The sequence below is a fragment of the Ursus maritimus genome (genome assembly GCF_017311325.1).
Source record: "Ursus maritimus isolate PB19 chromosome X unlocalized genomic scaffold, ASM1731132v1 scaffold_X1, whole genome shotgun sequence".
In the NCBI taxonomy this organism is placed as follows: Eukaryota; Metazoa; Chordata; class Mammalia; order Carnivora; family Ursidae; genus Ursus; species Ursus maritimus.
Genome location: NW_024423319.1, coordinates 30458494 through 30476732, shown reverse-complemented (window position 1 = coordinate 30476732; position 18239 = coordinate 30458494). Strand labels below are relative to the sequence as shown.

Here is an 18239-nt window from a genome sequence, read left to right as displayed (position 1 = left end):
GGGGGGGGGGGTCACGCTGCTCTGTGCGCTGCCCCCCATGGCCTCAGCCTGGGCAGCTATGCTCGCCTCTCAATGGCTTTTCTCCAGTCTGGCCCAGCTGCGCCTCTGGTCTCCCCACCCCTCACCCCCCAGCCCCCACCCAGCGCACACACACACCAACTGGCTGCCTCCCCTCTCCCCAAGCACAATACTAACCTGCTGGCCCTTTGCTGGCTGGGATCCCCACCGTTATCGCTACCGCGGGCTCTCTGGGCAGCGAGTTGGTCCCCTGGTCTGCTGGGAGGTGAGGCGCGTGCAGCCGCAGGGGTGGAGGGTAGCTGGCAGGCGGCCCATGCTGGGGACAGTCGCCCACACCCCCTCGTGCAGACATCCCCACCGCGGAGCCGGGGCGCTTCCCAGCTATGCGTGGACAACTCCTGGGGGTCTGGCTCTGCCAAGAGAAACTCGGGCCATGTGGTTCCCAGGACAGAAAGGTCCTTTTACTCCAGTACGACTGGCCTGTTTTTGTTGTTTGGTTTTTGGGGATGGGCCAAAAGACAAAAGCTTCTTGCCACAACCGCCTTCAGCGTAGATACGCTCAGATGGTTTGGGAAGTGGGCAGCTTGGTCTTCGGGCTGTGTCTTACACATCTAGGAAGAGAAAAGTTGTTTCCCATAACAAGCAAGAGGTTCTGAGCTCCTGTTTGCTTCAGCCAGAAGACTCCTTTCTTCCCCCTTTTCTTTCTTTTGTCTCTCCTTTTAAATACTCTTTTTAAAAATTTTAGGTTCAGAGCAAAATTGAGAGAAAGGTACAGAGATTTCCCATACACCCCCTGCCCCTGCCCCCTGCCCCCTGCCCTGTGCACAGTCTCCCCCATAATCAACATCCCCCACCACAGGGGTATGTTTGTCACAACTGACGAGTCTGCACTGACACATCATCATCGCCCAAAGTCCACAGATTACCTGAGGGTTCACCCTCAGTGTTGGACCTTCTCTGGGTTTGGACAAATGTATAGTGACGTATACCCATCATTCTAGCCTACAGAGGCACCTCTGGGCTCTGCCCACTCATCGTCCCCCCAAACCCTTGCAAGCACCGATCTTTCTACTGTCTCCATCGTTTTGCCTTTTCCAGAGTGTCATACAGTTGGAATCATACAGTATATAGAGTTTTTTCGTTGTGTGTTTTTTTTTTTTTAAGCAAACTCTACCCCCAGTGTGGGGCTCGAACTCACGATCCTGAGATCAAGAGTCACATGCACTATGGACTGAGCCCGCCAGGCGCCCCTCAGTATATAGACTTTTCACACGTGCTTCTTTCACGTAGGAAGATGCATTTGAGGTCCCTCCATGTCTTTTCACGGCTCGATGCCTTATTTCATTTTCATGCTAAATAATATTTCATTGTCTGGATATAGTTTATTTCTCCATTCCCATACTGAGAGAGGACATCTTGTTGCTTCCAAGCTTTGGCAATTGTAAACAAAGTTGCTTTAAACATCCGTGTGCAGGCTTTTGTGCGGGCATTAAGTTTTCAACTCCTTTAGGTAAGACCCAAGATCTGATCTAACCAGTGCAATCACTAGACCATGTGCTAAGAGTATGTCTAGTTTTACAAGACGCCACCAAACTGTCTTCCAAAGTGGCCGTGCCATTTTGCATTCCCACCAGCAGTGACTGAGAGTTCCCATTTCTCCGCGGCCTCAGCGGCCTTTGGTGATGTCAACATTCTGGATTTTGGACATTCTAATAGGTGTGTAGTGGTAGCTCATTTGTTGCTTTAATTTTTTTAAAGATTTTATTTATTTGTGAGAGAGAGAGGGAGAGAGCCCAAGCAGCAGGCAGAGGGAGAAGCAGGCTCCCCGCGGAGCAAGGAGCCCGATGTGGGACTCGATCCCAGGACCCTGGGATCCTGACCTGAGCTGAAGGCAGATGCTTAACCTGAACCGACTGAGCCCCCCGGGCTCCCTCACTGTTGCTTTAATTTGCATCTCCCTGTAGATCTGGGATAAGGAGCATCTTTTCATATGCTTATTTCCCACCCATATATCTCCTCTGGTGAGGTGTGTCTGTTAAGGCCTTTGGCCTATTTTTTAATTGGGTTCTTTGTTCTTTCATTGTTGAGTTTTAAGAGTTCTTTGTATATTTGGGATAACGGTCCTTTATCAGATGTGTCTTTTGCAGATATTTTCTCCCAGCCTATGGCTTGTCTGCTCCTTTTCTTTTAAAATTAAATTATTTTACCTTCTGCATACATAACACAGGCATATTGTGGAAAATCCATAAGGGGCAAAGAGTCTGCATTGGAAAAGTAAGTCTTCCCCGACCTTTGTCCCCTGGCCTCTCAGTTCTTTGCAGACAGCACTTCCCAGTATCTCATCTGAATCTTTCCAAAGATGGCCTATGCAAAGGTACACATAAACACACACATTCATGTTCTTTCCGGGTTTTTTTTAGATCATCAGCAACACAGACTCTTCTGCACCTTTTTTTTTTTTTCACCTCAAAATGTATCTTGGAGAGGGTACCGTATCCGTCAGATGGAGCTGCGGCGTATTTGTAAGCGGTGACATCGTATTCCACAGTACAATGAACTCTTTCTTTAACTAGCCCCGCATTGGTGGGTATTTAGATCATCTCCAGTTTTCTGCTGTTACTAACAGTGCCGCCGCGAGCATCGTGTAACACACACATCGTTTCCCACATGGACGAATACATCTGTAGAATAAATTCCTGGAAATAGGATCACTTTGGTCGAAGGGTATACGAGTTTTACATCTTTAGAAATACCGTTGACTTACTTCAGTACTCGTGGAGAGGATGAACGACCTAAAATGTTACCTCTTTCCGAAGGCCTCTGCGAGCTTTCTCAGAGAAATACTCAAGTGCTTTGCTTTGAAATATTTGTCTTTCATTTTCATGTACTGCCAGTCTGTCCCCCTTTCCTTCGATACGTATTAAACACACACGGTGTTCCTGGCACATTGGCAGGCTTCGGGGATAAAACCACAAACACGACAGACACATCACTGCCCTCGTGGCGTGTCTGGTCCTGGAGGTGGGGTGGGGGGAATACATGTGGCAGAAATAATTGGGGCGCCTGGGTGGCTCAGTTGTTAAGCGTCTGCCTTCGACTCAGGGCGTGATCCCAGCGTTCTGGGATCGAGCCCCACATCAGGCCCCTCTGCTATGAGCCTGCTTCTTCCTCTCCTGCTCCCCCTGCTTGTGTTCCCTCTCTCGCTGGCTGTCTCTCTCTCTGTCAGATAAATAAATAAAATCTTTGAAAAAAAAATAATTATACACTAAATCCCGACAAACTGTGTCACGTGCCATGAAGGGGACATACAGGGGGACCGTAAGTGTTTACTAGGCTTCTTAGTCTGGGGGGGTCTGAGAAGATGTCCCTGAGGAAGCAATGTATATTCTTCTCTTTTTTTAAAAAAGATTGTATTTATTTATTTGAGAGGGAGAGAGAGCATGCACGAGCGGTGGGGGGGGGGGGGCGGAACGCAGGCAGAGGGCGAGGGAGAAGCAGGCTCCCCCCTGAGCGGGGAGCCCGATGCGGGACTCAATCCCAGGACCCCGGGATCCTGACCTGAGCCGAAGCCAGACGCTTCACTGACCGAGCCACCAGGCGTCCAGCAATGCGTATTCTGATCACTAAGAGAGACGTAGCCGGACAGAGGAAAGGGCAGGTTCGAAGTCCTGGAGGCAGGAAGGAGGAGGACCAGCAGCTTGGATCAGAAGAGCAAGAAAGGCCCTCAGGGCATCTAGTTCCAGTCTCCTCACTCGACAGGTGAGAAAACCAAGGTTCGAAGAACTTCAGGAGCTGAGCAAGGCCGTCCAGAGAGGGGCAGAGCCAGACCGAAGAGCTGGCTTCTCTGGGTCTTTCCAGACGGTGCCGTGGCACGTTCTGCAGACGCCTACCCTGGGAGTGGTGGGCCTGGGCTAGATAGTACGGGATAGTTGCTCGGGTTTGTGTGGAGGAAAGATCTAAGTTCAGGGCCTCGTGACTAGCAGCCTGACATGTTTTGCTTCTCTTTACTAGTAAGATACAGTTTGGGCAAATGGCCACCTCGCGTGCCAGTCTAGTGCGTCGGTTTGGTCTTCGGCATCCTTGTCTCTTCTCCAAGTTTAGATAATAAATAATAATGATTCATCATGATGGTTACTTTTGTAGCGCTTGCTATATGTCGAATGCTGTTCGAGGCACTTTACACGTATTTCATTTACTCTTGACAACAATCCTGTAAGGTAGATATTCTGATCACCCCATTTTACAGATGAGGAAATTGAGGCTCAGAATGGTCAAAGCATTGGCTCCAGGTCACAGAGCTAGCGAGTGGCTCATGTGCTGTCAGTGTCAGCAGCGGGCTGATGGACTCAGGTCTGCGCACTGAGCTGCCTGCAGCAGTGACCCTCAGCCCTGTCTGCACACCACAGTCAGCTGGGGAGCCTGGCCCGAAACTGCTGATGTCCAGCCCTCCCCCCGGGTCGGTTAAATCACAGTCTCTGGGGGTGGATCCCAATCACTGATGGTTTTGAAAAGCTTCCCCGGTTAGTCTCCAATGAGGCTGAGGGTTGAGAAGCACTGGTCATTAGCATTCCTTCTTCCTTTGGGGGTATCTTCGTCCGGGCTGCAAGCACAGAATACCCTAGACCGGGTGGCTTGAACAACAGATACTCCTCATGGTTCTGGAGGCTGGGGAAGTCCAGGAGCAAGGTGCCGGCAGACTGGGTGTCTGGTGAGAACCCTCCTCCTGGTCTGCAGACAGCCACCTTCTTGCCATGTTTTCACACAGTGGTGTCTCTTCTCGTAAGGGCACCAGTCCTATTCGTAAGGGCACCAGTCCCGTTCATGAAGGCTCCACCCTCGTGACCTAATCACCTCCCAAAGGCTCCACCGCCCCATACCATCACAAGGTGGCTTCAGCATAATGCATGTTGGGGGCGCACAAACGTTGTCCATAGCAGGGGACAGCCAGGAATCCAGGCTTGCCTTTATAGTCATTGAGTCTGACACTGGTAGAGGCATTTATTCAAAAATACCATGAGTTCTGGGGCGCCTGGCTGGCTCAGTCAGTGAATTGTGTGACTCTGGATCTCAGGGTCATGGGTTCGAGCCCCATATTGGGTGTACAGATTACTTAAAAAAAATTTTTTTTTGTTTAAATCTTTAAAAAAAATACCATGAGTTCCAGTCTTAGCCTAGAGAATTCATTCAGGGTACACACTGTGGTAGCCACAGTCAGTGACGATTGTATGGTGAGTGTGCCAAGGGCTAAGAGAGTATTTTCTCAGTCCTGGGCATCAGAAGACAGTGGGGCTTTACTGGAATAGAGCTCGATTCTGAGTCAAGGAGACCCAAATTCAAGCTGATGCTTTGTCTCATGTTCTGTGATTTTGGAGATTCGGCCTTTTATAGACTCTATTTTGTCATCTATAAAATAGGGCTGAAAAGATCATACTCCCTATGGGCTGCCTGGGTGGCTCAGTTGGTTAAGCGTCTGCCTTCAGCTCAGGTCATGATCCCAGGGTCCTGGGATCGAGTCCCATATCAGGCTCCTTGGTCAGTGGGGAGCCTGCTTCTCCCTCTGCCTGCTGCTCCCCCTGCTTGTGCTTTTTCTCCCCCTCTCTCTGACAAATAAATAAAATCTAAAAAAAAAAAATCATGCTACCTATAGTTCACGAGGCTTTTGTGAGGATTAAATGAGATGGTAGGTGTCATGGGGCGCCTGGGTGGCTCAGTCATTAAGCGTCTGCCTTCAGCTGAGGGTGTGATCCCGGAGTCCTGGGATCGAACCCCACATCAGGCTCCTCTGCTGGGAGCCTGCTTCTTCCTCTCCCACTCCCCCTGCCTGTGTTCCCTCTCTCGCTGGCTGTTTCTCTCTCCATCAAATAAATAAATAAATAAAATCTTTAAAAAAAAAGAGAGATGGTAGGTGTCACGTGCTCAGGATAATGCCTGACACCTAGCACTGAGGAACCATTACTCATTTTTTTGCTTCATAACCGTCCATGTGGCTTATTTGAGCCTGGTCACAAGTTAACAGTTGCATTTGGGCAAAGCTACTGGTGACACCGATACCGGAGGGGAATTTGATTTGACATTGGATGAGTGTCTGATCCGTGAGATGAAGAGCATTAGACCCTGAAGAGGTAGGACAGAAGGAGGGCCTAGTGCCTGATCCCAAGGCCTGTGGGCTGCCAGCCCAGGTTTGCACTCAGATAACTCATACTGGGTAGACTGTACCAAAGCAGAGGTCCAAACAAATAGCTGAGAGAGCACAAGACAGGGAAAAGAACCTCGACTCAAACAAAGAAGCTATAAAATAATTACAAGGCAATGAAGGAAGTGTGAACACTGATCGAATACATGATATTAATTCATTATAATTTTTAAGTGTGATAATGGTATTATTATATATATTTATATTTTAGAGAAGAAGCCATTATATTTTCGAGAAGCATAATTAAATACTTAGATGAATTGAAATGATGTCTCATAGGGGTAGAGATGAAAAAAGATTGGCCGTGAGTAGCTAACTGTTGAAGCTGGGTGACGGAACTCTGTGTTCATTTTACCCCTTTTGTATACGTTTGAAATTTTCTACCATAAAAAGTTTTTTGTTTGTTTTAGAATAAAACTGACATTTCTTAGTGTTACCTGCAAGCTGCGGTGGTAATGTAGTGGTCAATATTTAACAACTGATTCTCTGGGGAGAAAAAAAGCCCTGAGTTGTAACATTTGCCAATTTCAACGGTATCAATACTCTCACATGGCCGATTTCAAGCTACCATCTGTGAGGTCCACCAGCTCCTGGATTTCCTGTAATTCAACAATCAGCTCTCCCGGGGCACCGGGTGGCTCAGTCGGTTAAGGGACTCACTCTTGATTTAGGCTCAGGTCATGATCTCAGGGTGGTGAGATTGAGCCCTGCATTGAGATTCTCTCTCCTTCTCCTTCTGCCCCTCCCCCATTCATGCTCATGCTCTGTCTCTCTCAAGTAAGTAAATAAACAACATCTTTTAAAAAAATCAGCTCTCCTGAGCTGATAGGAGCTGGCTCTAGCATACTACTCAAAGGTTATAAATGTTGCCTAAGTGTTCTATAAAGCCATTACAATATTTTTAGCAGATGAGTAAAAAGATCTGATTCTGGGGCGCCTGGATGGCTCAGTCATTAAGCGTCTGCCTTCGGCTCAGGGCGTGATCCCAGCATTCTGGGATCGAGCCCCACATCAGGCTCCTCCGCTGGGAGCCTGCTTCTTCCTCTCCCACTCCCCCTGCTTGTGTTCCCTCTCTCGCTGGCTGTCTCTCTCTCTCTGCCAAATAAAAAAATAAAATCTTTTAAAAAAAAAGAAAAGACCTGATTCTTTAAAAAAATCTCTCTGGCAACTCTATAGAGAATGGACCATAAAGGGGCCAGGCAAGGAGTCTCAAACTCTCTCTGTCCCAAGGAGACCAAAAGGGAGCTGCATAATGGTCCATGTCAGCTTACTGTCTTTTTGTTTTAGTTGTGGTGGGGGGTACCAGGTTACAAAATGATTACCTTGACTCATGACTCAGGGCTTTTCTGTAGTTTTACTGGAAACCAGCAGAAGATAAATCAATCATATGATTTCATATCAGAATAAGGTTAATTTCCTGCATGAACATAATCTCTTTTTAATATGTCAGTCTTACAGTAGCAGGAAGAACTTCAAGTCTTATGATTAGGCAGATTCTTTCTAAAGGGAAAGGAAGCTCTTAATATCTGTTTGGCAATGGTTCTTTATCGGCGGGGTGAGAAGGAAAGGAAGCCGGGTCGCAACAGTGTCCAGGTAAGCATTTTAAAGTAAGATAGTCACCAAAGACCCCTGACCATTTTGGCTCCTGAAACTCCAGGCTGGGAGACTCAGCTTGTCCATTTCATGTTTTATTTCCCATACTCTGGTCTGTACTTGACTGGTACTGTACCCCAAAGGGAAGGACTAACCCAGAGGTTCACCCTTCACCTTGATAGAGGACTCTATATGGTTAAAGCATACAACATGGATCCTTCAATGGGGCGCCTGGCTGGCTCAGTTAGTAGAGCGTGCAATCTTGATCTCGGGGTTGTGAGTTTGAGCCCCACATTGCGTGTAGAGATTACTTAAAAATAAAATTTTTAGGGGCGCCCGGGTGGCTCAGTCAGTTAAACATCTGCCTTCAGCTCAGGTCATGATCTTAGGGTCCTGGGATCAAGCCCCACATGGGGCTCCCTGCTCAATGAGGAGTCTGCTTCTCCCTCGCCCCTCCCCCCCTTGCTTGTGCACGCTCGTGCTCTCTCTCTCTCTCAAATAAATAAAATCTTAAAAAAGTAAAAATAAATAAAATCTTAAAAAAAAAAGAATGTTGATCCTTCAAGCTGGATTAACAAGGAAAGACACAACAATCTTTCATATAAAATAAAGAACTGGGGAACCTTATTAATTTGCATGGCACTAAAGTTATAATAACAACCCAGGGTTCGGTAAGGAAATGAATAATATAAATAGCAGGACATATTCTCCTCCCCATTTTTGAAATGAGGAAATCGAAGTTCAGAGAAGTTAAGGAACTTGCTTACGATCACAGAGCTAGTGAGTACAGGAGACAAGGGTTCAAACCCAGGTTTGTGTGATGGTAAAACCCAGGCACATGACCTTGTGCTCCACATAGGCTTCCACAAACTGCTTGGCTAGATGTCAACGTAGGGCCCAGAAAGCCTGTCTACTACGCTGCGCTTTGTTAATCCGGTTTAGTCATATAAAATAAAATGGAATATCCTTCCAAAATTTCATAATTTAGCCTTCACTAATTTAAACTAGCCCCCCCCCCCACATATACACATTGGAATTACTGACGTTTTTCTGTATTGTTTATCGAATGCCCTTATGGTGGGGGTTCACGAGAGAGGCTGAGGTCTGACAAGAAAGGACGACTGTCCTTGCCAGGGCCGTGCAGCAACAAGTGGCAGGGTGGGGTGTCCTGCGAGGGCACGAGCTAGGTAGGGGTCAGGTGCAGCACGCGTTGTCATTTTATGTCTTGGAACCTAGAGACCAAGGTCAGGGAGTCACTGGGAGGCAGGGTCCCAGAGGACAGACTGCAGTGGCCCAAGAGGCAGAGCACCTGGCTTTTGTCACTCTTGGTCACTCTTCCTCTCAAGATCTTGGGTTTCCATCTGTAAATGAAGGCCTTGGATCAGAACATCTTTTTTTAAGGATTTTAGTTTTAAGTAATCTCTACTCCCAACTTGGGACTCGAACTCACGACCAAGAGATCATGAGTCACGTGCTCCACTGACTGAGCCAGCCAGGTGTCCCCATTGGACTGGAATATCTTAAGATCCCTTTCAGATATGAGTCTGTGGTTTAGGGATTCGGGGTTATTGGGGGCTGGAGTCACGAGATCCGTGAACCAGAGCGAGAACAAGAAAGGGCCAGGCTTCATGGTCAGAGACAACAAAAATCTACAGGCCACAAGGCCTGACCCTCTGGGTCGTTTGTTTCAGTGATTAAAATTGAGTTTTAGCACTACTTCTCTGGTTGCAATTTGTTCATACGATCTACAGGGTTTTATGGTGGATGAAGAGGAGAAGCTGAGTAAGACGTCGGTAGTCCCAGCCATCAGGGATCACAGTCTCCCAGGGGAAAGAATATGAAACAACTAACTCATATGAGACAGAATAAAATGTGTTACTTACGAGCCGTATGACCTTGATCAAATCACTTAGCCTGTTCCCAAGCCTCGGTCTCCTCACCTATAACAGGCACATAAGCAGTCAGTAAACGTCTATGTATTAGTAGCAGCGGTAGCAACATCATTACGGATATTTTGTACTTGGATATTATCACTTCTTAGTCAAATAGACCTATCTACACACTGTTGTTGCGAAGAGAAGAGAAATCATATGAAGTTTGATCCTTGTTTTCTAAAAAGAGTCTGTATCATATTGTATCGGTTTTGACCCACCATTTTTATAATTCGTGCGTAGCATTATGTCAAAATGCTTTCATAATTGCAGACCACTCCTGTACTGAGTGTTTCAGGCATTTATTGAACAAACCATTCACTCCGAGCACCGGCCATGTGCCAGCTGCTGGGGAAGGCACCGGAGATATGGAACTGAACAAGACCAGTCCTTACCGAGCGCACAGCCCCCTGGGAGAAGCAGACATGTGAATCAGACCTGGTTACAGTACAGTGTGAAGGGGGCCTCCTGCAAAGAGCTGTCCCTATTCACTGCCTCCAGTCTTTCTCTTCCCATCTCTCTTGAATCATTCCAATCGGTCTTTTGCCCTTGCCACTCAATAGAAACTTCTCTTCTTAAGTAAACAATGACCTCCATGTCTCTAAATCCAATAGTTGGGACTCAGTCCTCATCTTCCTTGGCCATCAGGAGCTCACCACACCCTGTGACACACTCACTGCCCGCACTTGTCTTCTTTACCAGTCTTCCTCTTTTCTTTGACTTCTAAATGTTAGGGTGTCCCCAGGCTCGAGCCCTACATGATCTCAGCCAGTCTCCTGGCTGTCGATACCATCTAGGTGTTGAGGACTGCCAAATTAGATCTCCAGCCCTGACCCACTCTCCTGAGCAGCAGACTCGTGTAGTCAACTCCCCATCTCCATTGAGATGTCAAAGAGGTGTCACACGGTTGAACTCCTCAAGTCTCCTCTGCCCATCCTCCCAAAACCCCTGCTTCTCCCATAGTTTTCCCCTTTTGGTTAAGGGCACTTCCATCTACCCAGTTGATCGGGCCAGAAACTTTGGAGTCATCAACCCCCGCGACCAGCATCCCAGTCCAAGCTACCATCCTTTCTTGCCTCAATTCCCCTTGTAATCTCCTAACCTGTCTCCCTCCATCCTTTTACCCTTTTCCCTGGCCTTGAATCTTCTCAACACAGCAGCCAAAGGGATCCTATTAAAATAATAAACTAGGGTTTGTCGCTCTTCTGTTGAAAACCCAGCAGCATCTCCCATTCTCACTCAGTAATATAAGTTGAAATACTTAAAATGGCCTACCAGCCTTATGAGGTCCAGTCGTGTCTAGTCGCCAGTTACTTTTCTGATGCCTTGTCCTGTTACTCTCTCTCTTGTTCATTCCATTCCCACCACATTGGCCTCCTTGTTGTCTAACATTCCAGGCATGCTTCTGCCCCAGGGCCCTTGCAGATAACTATACAATTCACTTCCTTCAGATCTTCACTCAAAGATCCTCTTGGTGAGTCTTCTGGGACCACCCTAATAAAAACTTCAATGCCCTCCAGGCACCCCCTGTATCTTTTCTCTGCCTTTATTTTCTTCAGAACATTCACTGCCTTTTAATATTTGGTATAATTATTTATTTTCTTTGTCTGTTCCTCCCCCACAACTAGAATTTCAGCTCTGTGGGAACAGGGACTTTTTGTCTATTTGGTTCACTGCTGTATCCTCAGTGCCTGGTACATAGTAGGTACCCAATAAACATTTGAAAAAATGAAGTCTTCAGAAGGGATAACGGGAGCTAACAGAAGTACAGAAATATTGCTAAGGAGTGCGGGGAGAGAACGATGCTTTTAATGCTAGGAAAATTGTCATTTAAGGGCCTTGTATATCATTCCAAGGAGCTTGGATTTCATCCTATAGGTGGTAGAGAGTCGGTGAAGGAGTCAGTGGTCTGCACTGAAACGTCAGAGATGCATTCTGAATGCACTGGAAAGGACGGGAGTGGGTCGAGGAGGCAAGTTAGAGACAGTCGCAGTGATCCATGCATGAGACGGTGGTAGCCTGAACTAAGAGAGCGGCAGTTGAGAACGTAGAAAAGGGCATGGATCTGAGAAGTGCTGTATTTAGAAGATAAAATTGATCATACTTGATTGATTGGCTTAGGACAGTAAGACTGAGAGAATGAAGGAACCCTAGGTTCCTGGCTTGGGACAGCAGGTTGAACAGTGGTGCCATTTACTGAGATAAATACAGAAGAGGAGTGCCTGGGTGGCTCTGTCAGTTAAGTGTCTGACTCTTGATCTCGGCTCAGGGCTTGATCTCACAGACGTGGGTTCAAGTCCCACGTTGGGCTCCATGTTGGGTGTGGAGCTAGCTGCGTAGCTAGCTAGAAATACAGAAGAAAGCATAAACTTGATGCAGTCAAGGTGAAAGGCAGCACTGGGGGCTAAGTGTGTCAAGTTTTGAGAACCTGTGTGCTGTCTGGGTGGAGATGTCCAGTAGGCAGCTGGATATTTGATTTTGGAGCTCAGGGTGGGAGGTCAGGGCCAAAGAGAAAGATTTGTAAGTCATCTACCTGTAGATGGTGTTTAAAGCCGTGGCTATGGTAGAATTTCCTAGAGAAATTGTATAAATTGAGGAGGACAAAAAGTTGCTGGTTATTAGTGTCAAACACTGCCCCAAAAATCCAATAAGAAAATATAAAAAAAAAAATCTACTAAATTTGGCAGGTAGGAGGCCCTGAGTGAATATATTTCATTTATTCCAAAAGTTCTTGAACATCTGCTACTTGAACACTTGAACAGTGTTGAGGATACCAGAGATACAGTAGTGAACCAAACAGGCAAAAATCCCCTCTCCCACAGAGCTAAAATTCTAGCTGGGAGGAGTAGACAAATAAGAAAAGAAATAAGAAAATCATACCAAATCGTAAAAGGCAGCAAGTGCTCTGAAAATAAAAATTTTAAAAATTTTAAAAAAAGAAAGGCAGGGAACCAAGGTAGGCCTGGCCAGAATCTGCAGGCAGAGTAATGGACACGGGTCCAGATGGCAGTGAGTAGAGCAGTGAGTGGGGAGGGAGGCAGTGGAGTCAGCCGGAGTCTGCTGCTGTTTCAGTAAGCACAGACGGAAAGGGAAAGGGATGTCCATTAACAGCCGAGTGGATAAACACACGGTGGTAAGTCCACACAACGGAATACTACGCAGCGACAAACACGAAGAAACTACTGATGAACACAACGACATGGATGCACCTCAGAAGCATCGTGCTGAGTGAAAGAAGCCAGTCTCGAAGAAAGTGCGACTCTTGATCTCCGGGTCGTGAGCTCGAGCCCCCCATGGGGTGTAGAGATGACTTAAATAAATAAATCTTTTAAAAAATACTTTCAGAAGCCAATCTCAAAAGGTTACATGCTGTTTGCTTCCCATTTGTATGACATTCTCAAAAGGCAAAACTGTAGGGACAGAGAGAAGACCACTGGCTGCCCAGGGCTGGGAATGGGGGAGGCCTTGACTGCAAAGGGGCAGCGTGTGACAATGGTGGGGGCAGAAGGAGCAGTTCTGTGCCCTGATGGTGATGGTGGTCACGGATCGATACGTATGTTAAAACTCCTAGACCTGTACCCCGAAACCGGGTAATTTGACTGTATATTAATGTGGGAATGAGAGGTTGGACTGTATCTAAAAGGCAAAGTCAAGATCGGTGGAAGGAGTTGTTTTGAAGATGAGAGGGACTTGAGTTTATTCATTTGCTAAGGAGGAAAGTCAGGTCTCTTGGGATGGGTGCCCAAGAAGAGTTCAAAGGTGTGAGATCCAGGGCACCGGTGGGAAGAAAAGATGTTTATGCGAAGAAGCAAAAGCTGAGGCCCTGTACCATCTGTTTGCTCTATGAACCGGGAGACTGGGTCACCTACCTAGAGTAGAGGAACGGGTGCGGGGTGCCAGGCGTCAAGGGCTGTGCGAAGGTTTGGCAGAGCTGCGCTGAGGACAGGCAAGGATACTTTGAAGGCTCGGTTCGCAGTATGAAGGCCCAGCAGACGTTGGCAACCTCGAAGCTTCAGTGGTACCGATCTGCCCCTTTGTGGATTCGTCTTCAGTGGCTTGGGGCAGAGAAGGGGTGTGTGGGTGAAAGCGGCTGAAGGACAAGGGGCAAGGATTTTGAGAGTAAGAGCACAAAAAGCTGGGCGAGGATTGGAAAGGGAAGGCACTGAAGCCAGCAGGGAACTGGGGGCCCCCGGGGGAGACAGGAGGGGGCAAGTGCCCGGGGGCTTAATGATCTAAGCGTGATGAATAATAATAGGAACTAGCGAGGGAGGGGGCCAGCGGATGAGGACACTGTGGTCCCAGGGGTTCTGAAGTCTAAGATTTCAGTGGAGAACTAGCAACGTTAGGTAAGGGATTGTGTTAGTACTTAGCATACTTTATTTTTTTTAAGACTTTATTTTATTTATCTGTGGGAGAGAGAGCACAAGCAGGGGGAGGGGCAGAAGGAGAGGGAGAAGCAGACGCCCCACTGAGCAGGGAGCCCAACTCGGGGCTCGGTCCCAGGACCCTGATCATGACCTGAGCCAAAGGCAGACGCTTCACCCACTGAGCCACCCAGGCATCCCTGTTTAGCATACTTTCTATGTTACAGTAATAGCAACGCTAGCTCCTATCCGCTGATCCTTACTACGTGCCTGACACGGCCGATCGCTTTACATGCATATCTCATTTAATTCTCACAGCAGCCCCAGGAGGCGGGTACTGTGAATAAGGAAACTAAGGCTCAGGAGGGTTAGATAAGTGCCGAGGGTCACATGGCCTGTACGTGAAGCGGCCAGGGCTAGACTCTGACTTGTCCGACTCCAGAGGTTCTGCTTTGGCAGACTGTTAGACTATACTGCCTCTCCCACGTGGAAGATCTTGTTGTTGTTGTTGTTGTTTCTTTATTTTTAAGTAATTGCTACACGCAACCTGGGGCTCGAACTCATGACCTCGAGATCAAGAGTCATGTGCTCTTCTGACTGAGCCAGCCAGGAGCCCCTCCCACGTGGAAAATCTTGATTCCACTTCACTACGATGCTATGCTAGTCTCAGCTAGACTCTGTTTCAGAAACAAACCAAAATATGTGCAAAGCTTCATGTGAACTGGACACCGTTACTGAAAGCCAGCTCTGAGGGGCTGCCCCCTCACAGTGGGCAACAGGTGTCAATTTTGTATAGAGATGGTCTACTTTTCAGTCCTTTCATCGGATCCCAAAACTGTTTTCTACTAAAGGACAAAAATGTTACTTTCCAAGATGGAGCATGTTGGTGATTGGTCAGGATAGTTCTGGGAATCGTGATGAAGTCCGTGAAGTGACCAACGTTGTGGGCGGCCGAAGAGGCGTAAAAGTAAGGATCACTGACATCGAGGTCCAGGAACGCGGTGTGGGATGAGTTGTCTTATACATGCCGAAGCTCCTTCAGATGATGGTGAATCTGGAAGAGGGGGAGCTATCAGGTGGCACAGTCTTCAGTGAATGGAGAAGACCTTCAGGAGGTCAAGAGAGGCAAGCAGCAACAAGGAGTGTGGTTGAGGGACACGAGCCCCAGGCAAGAACTTCGGGCACGAGAGGGAAGGCATCAGGGTCTGGGCACAGTAAGAGGGAGCGAGAAGAATGCCGCCATCACTCTGCTCTTCACCCTGGGACACCTGGGATGTGGGGAATGAGCAGCCCACGCTCGAGAGCTTCACAGAGGAGGCATCAGTTAAGACAAGGAGACCGGGGGAGGAGGGGGGTTTTTTAAAGGTTAAGGGCACAGGACAATTTTTATCATGTCCAGAGGGCATAGGTTGGGAAGCAATGTTAAGTCCGAAGTTTAGTCTGTCCTGAATGGTTGCTTCCTTTCAAGCCAAATAAGCCACAAATAGGTGAACGGGGTGTCGTGATTTCACTGCATGTTAATATTCACTCTGAGCCCATCGAACAAGGGCCCTGTGGCAGCCGTTCTTGGTGGGCATCTTGGCCAAGAGCATAGCGACCAGAGGGCAGACTTGAGACCCTGGCTTCCCTGACTAGAACATTCCTTTCCTGGTGACGACATCACCACGTCCCATCTTCTGTATTTCCCGCCAGGCTCAGAGCCCGCACCTTCCCCACCATGGAGGAGTAGATGTCCATTTCTCAGGAGCAGTGGACTGCTTCCGGCAGACGGTCAAAGCCCAAGGGGTCCTGGCGCTCTGGAATGGGCTGACAGCCAACTTGCTGAAGGTGAGAAGGGCGGTCAGTCCCTTGCTTCCCCACCTCTTCCGATTCTAGCCCGTTCCCTCGCTGCTCCCCTCCGGGTTGCCTGGGGACAGCCCCATCTAGCCCCGACGTTCGCACAGGACCCATGAGCGCAGGCTGGCAGTCACCCCTGAGAGAGGGGACCCTGTGCAGTGGTGGGGCATCTGACGCCCCGTCCTGGAGGAGCTGAGCATTTAGTGTAGAGGCTCCTGACGTGGGGGTTCACGGACTCCTAAGGGGAAGCTAATCCCCCAGCCTAACAGCGTATGCAAAAACGTGTAGGTACTTGCATACATGCACCTTTCTGGGGAGAGGATCCATAGCTGTCATCATATTCCCAAAGAATTTCATGACCCCTCCCCCCCCAGAAAAAAAGGTTAAGAACTCTGGACTAACCTTGCACAAGTGTCAGGTTGTCTACAGGCATATTAATCCAGGCCATGCTTCCTCGGGGCATGCCTTTATTTTTTTTTAAGATTTTATTTATTTATTTGACAGAGATAGAGACAGCCAGCAAGAGAGGGCACACAAGCAGGAGAGGAAGAAGCAGGCTCCTAGCGGAGAAGCCTGATGTGGGACTCGATCCCAGAACGCTGGGATCACGCCCTGAGCCAGAGGCAGACGCTTAACAACTGTGCCACCCAGGCGCCCCAGGGGGCATGCCCTTTAATCTCTGCCATTCCTCTCCCCCGACCCACACTGTGCCAGCTTTCATTCTGCCATCTTCCCCGATTCCAAAAAGAATGATGTTGTATTGTCCACAGCCCTTACCTCAGTTTACCCTGGTCCAGGTTGACTGCAGATGCACTGATACTTTCTTTTTAAGATTTTAACATGATTTTCATTTCCTTTTAAACAGGTAGTCCCATATTTTGGAGTTATGTTTGGCACCTTTGAATTCTGCAAGAGAATCTGTCTTTACCAAAATGGTTACATTGTGTCTCCTCTGAGCTATAAATTGACCCCGGGGGTGGATCAGAGTTTGAAGCCCCAGGAATTGCGAGAACTTAAAAAGTTCTTCAAAACTGGACAGCTAAAGTCTAAAAAACCAACTCTTTAAAACTGAATGGAACAAGAAGTGCACTGACCGAAGGCGTGTTACAATCATAAAAAAAATGTCGCCCCATAACTGTGCGCGCGTGGAGTGACGAGAGGATCCCCCCATCTGCTGCTCTTGGAAATGAGAAGATTCAGCCACATACCAGTTCCAAGCTCCAAACTGATGTCCTGGTGAACACCTGCACCACGGGAAAGCTTCCCAGCGCGACTGCCGCACGGTGGCGGGCCGCCAGATTTTATAACAAAACCCAGCATTAATGAAAAGTGCTATTTACACTCTGTAGATGTGCAACTTACACGACGCCAAAGCAGGGGCATCACCGTGGCCTCAGAGAGACAGGGAGTTGAAGTGGCCGAGCAAACAGCACACCAGGAGCTCAGTCATGGGGTCGCAGCTTGCACTGACCCACACCGGCCTCTCATTGCTCCATTCGACCCTAGTCTTCCCGACACACTTTTTTTTTTTTTAAGATTTTGTTTATTTATTTGACAGAGAGAGAGAGACAGCCAGCGAGAGAGGGAACACAAGCAGGGGCAGTGGGAGAGGAAGAAGCAGGCTCCCAGCGGAGCAGGGAGCCCGATGTGGGGCTCGATCCCAGAACGCTGGGATCAAGCCCTGAGTGGAAGGCAGATGCTTAACGACTGCACCACCCAGGCGCCCCATCGACACACTTGTTCGGAAACTCCTAATGTTTGCTGACTTCTGAGTGCACACACCAGAGTGTAAATTATGCCTTATCAGAAACCAAGTTAAAGGGACGTGTGGGTGGCTCAGTCGGTTAGGTGTCTGCCTCGGGCTCAGGTCGTGATCCTGGGGTCTCAGGATGGAGCCCCAAGCAGGGAGCCTGCTTCTCCCTCTCCCTCTGTGCGCTCTGTCTCTCTCTCTCTCAAATAAGCAAATAAATCTTTGCTTTAAAAAGAAACTAAATTAAAACCTTTAACATTCTAAAGTCATCACCCTGTCGTAGTAGAACCATCCTTCTTTATTTAAATGTGAAGCATCTCAAGCGTAAGAACTTCAGGCATCTTCTCTCAGGAAGGCAGTTTTTGCCGTGACCACTTCATTAATGACCTTCTTCCAACTGAAGTCATGTTCCGTTGAAGCGGCCTGAATTCTCTGCCTTTTTAACTTGCTTTGCAAGCCTACCCTAAAATAAAGTATCTAGTCAACCGAAGTGATTCTCACAAGATGTCCCAGTTGCCTAGGAAAGGATCAAATAGAACATTTGACACACATAT

General features: G+C 48.0%; 1 protein-coding gene and 1 long non-coding RNA gene across 2 annotated transcripts in view; one reads left to right on the top strand and one right to left on the bottom strand.

Moving 5' to 3' along the window:
- Window positions 1-17522, top strand: part of SLC25A43 (solute carrier family 25 member 43) — a 37576-nt gene extending 20054 nt beyond the window's left edge. The window contains 2 exon segments of the mRNA XM_040628676.1: window positions 15792-15926; window positions 16801-17522. Of these exon segments, the coding sequence (XP_040484610.1) occupies window positions 15792-15926; window positions 16801-17001 (336 nt within the window). The 3' untranslated portion in view covers window positions 17002-17522.
- LOC103677721 lies at window positions 8872-14171 on the bottom strand. The gene is made up of 3 exons (XR_572505.2): window positions 13605-14171; window positions 9688-9744; window positions 8872-9165 (listed from the first exon to the last, which is right to left on the bottom strand). It is a non-coding gene; the product is annotated as an uncharacterized LOC103677721 (long non-coding RNA).
- Window positions 17523-18239: the final 717 nt, after the last annotated feature.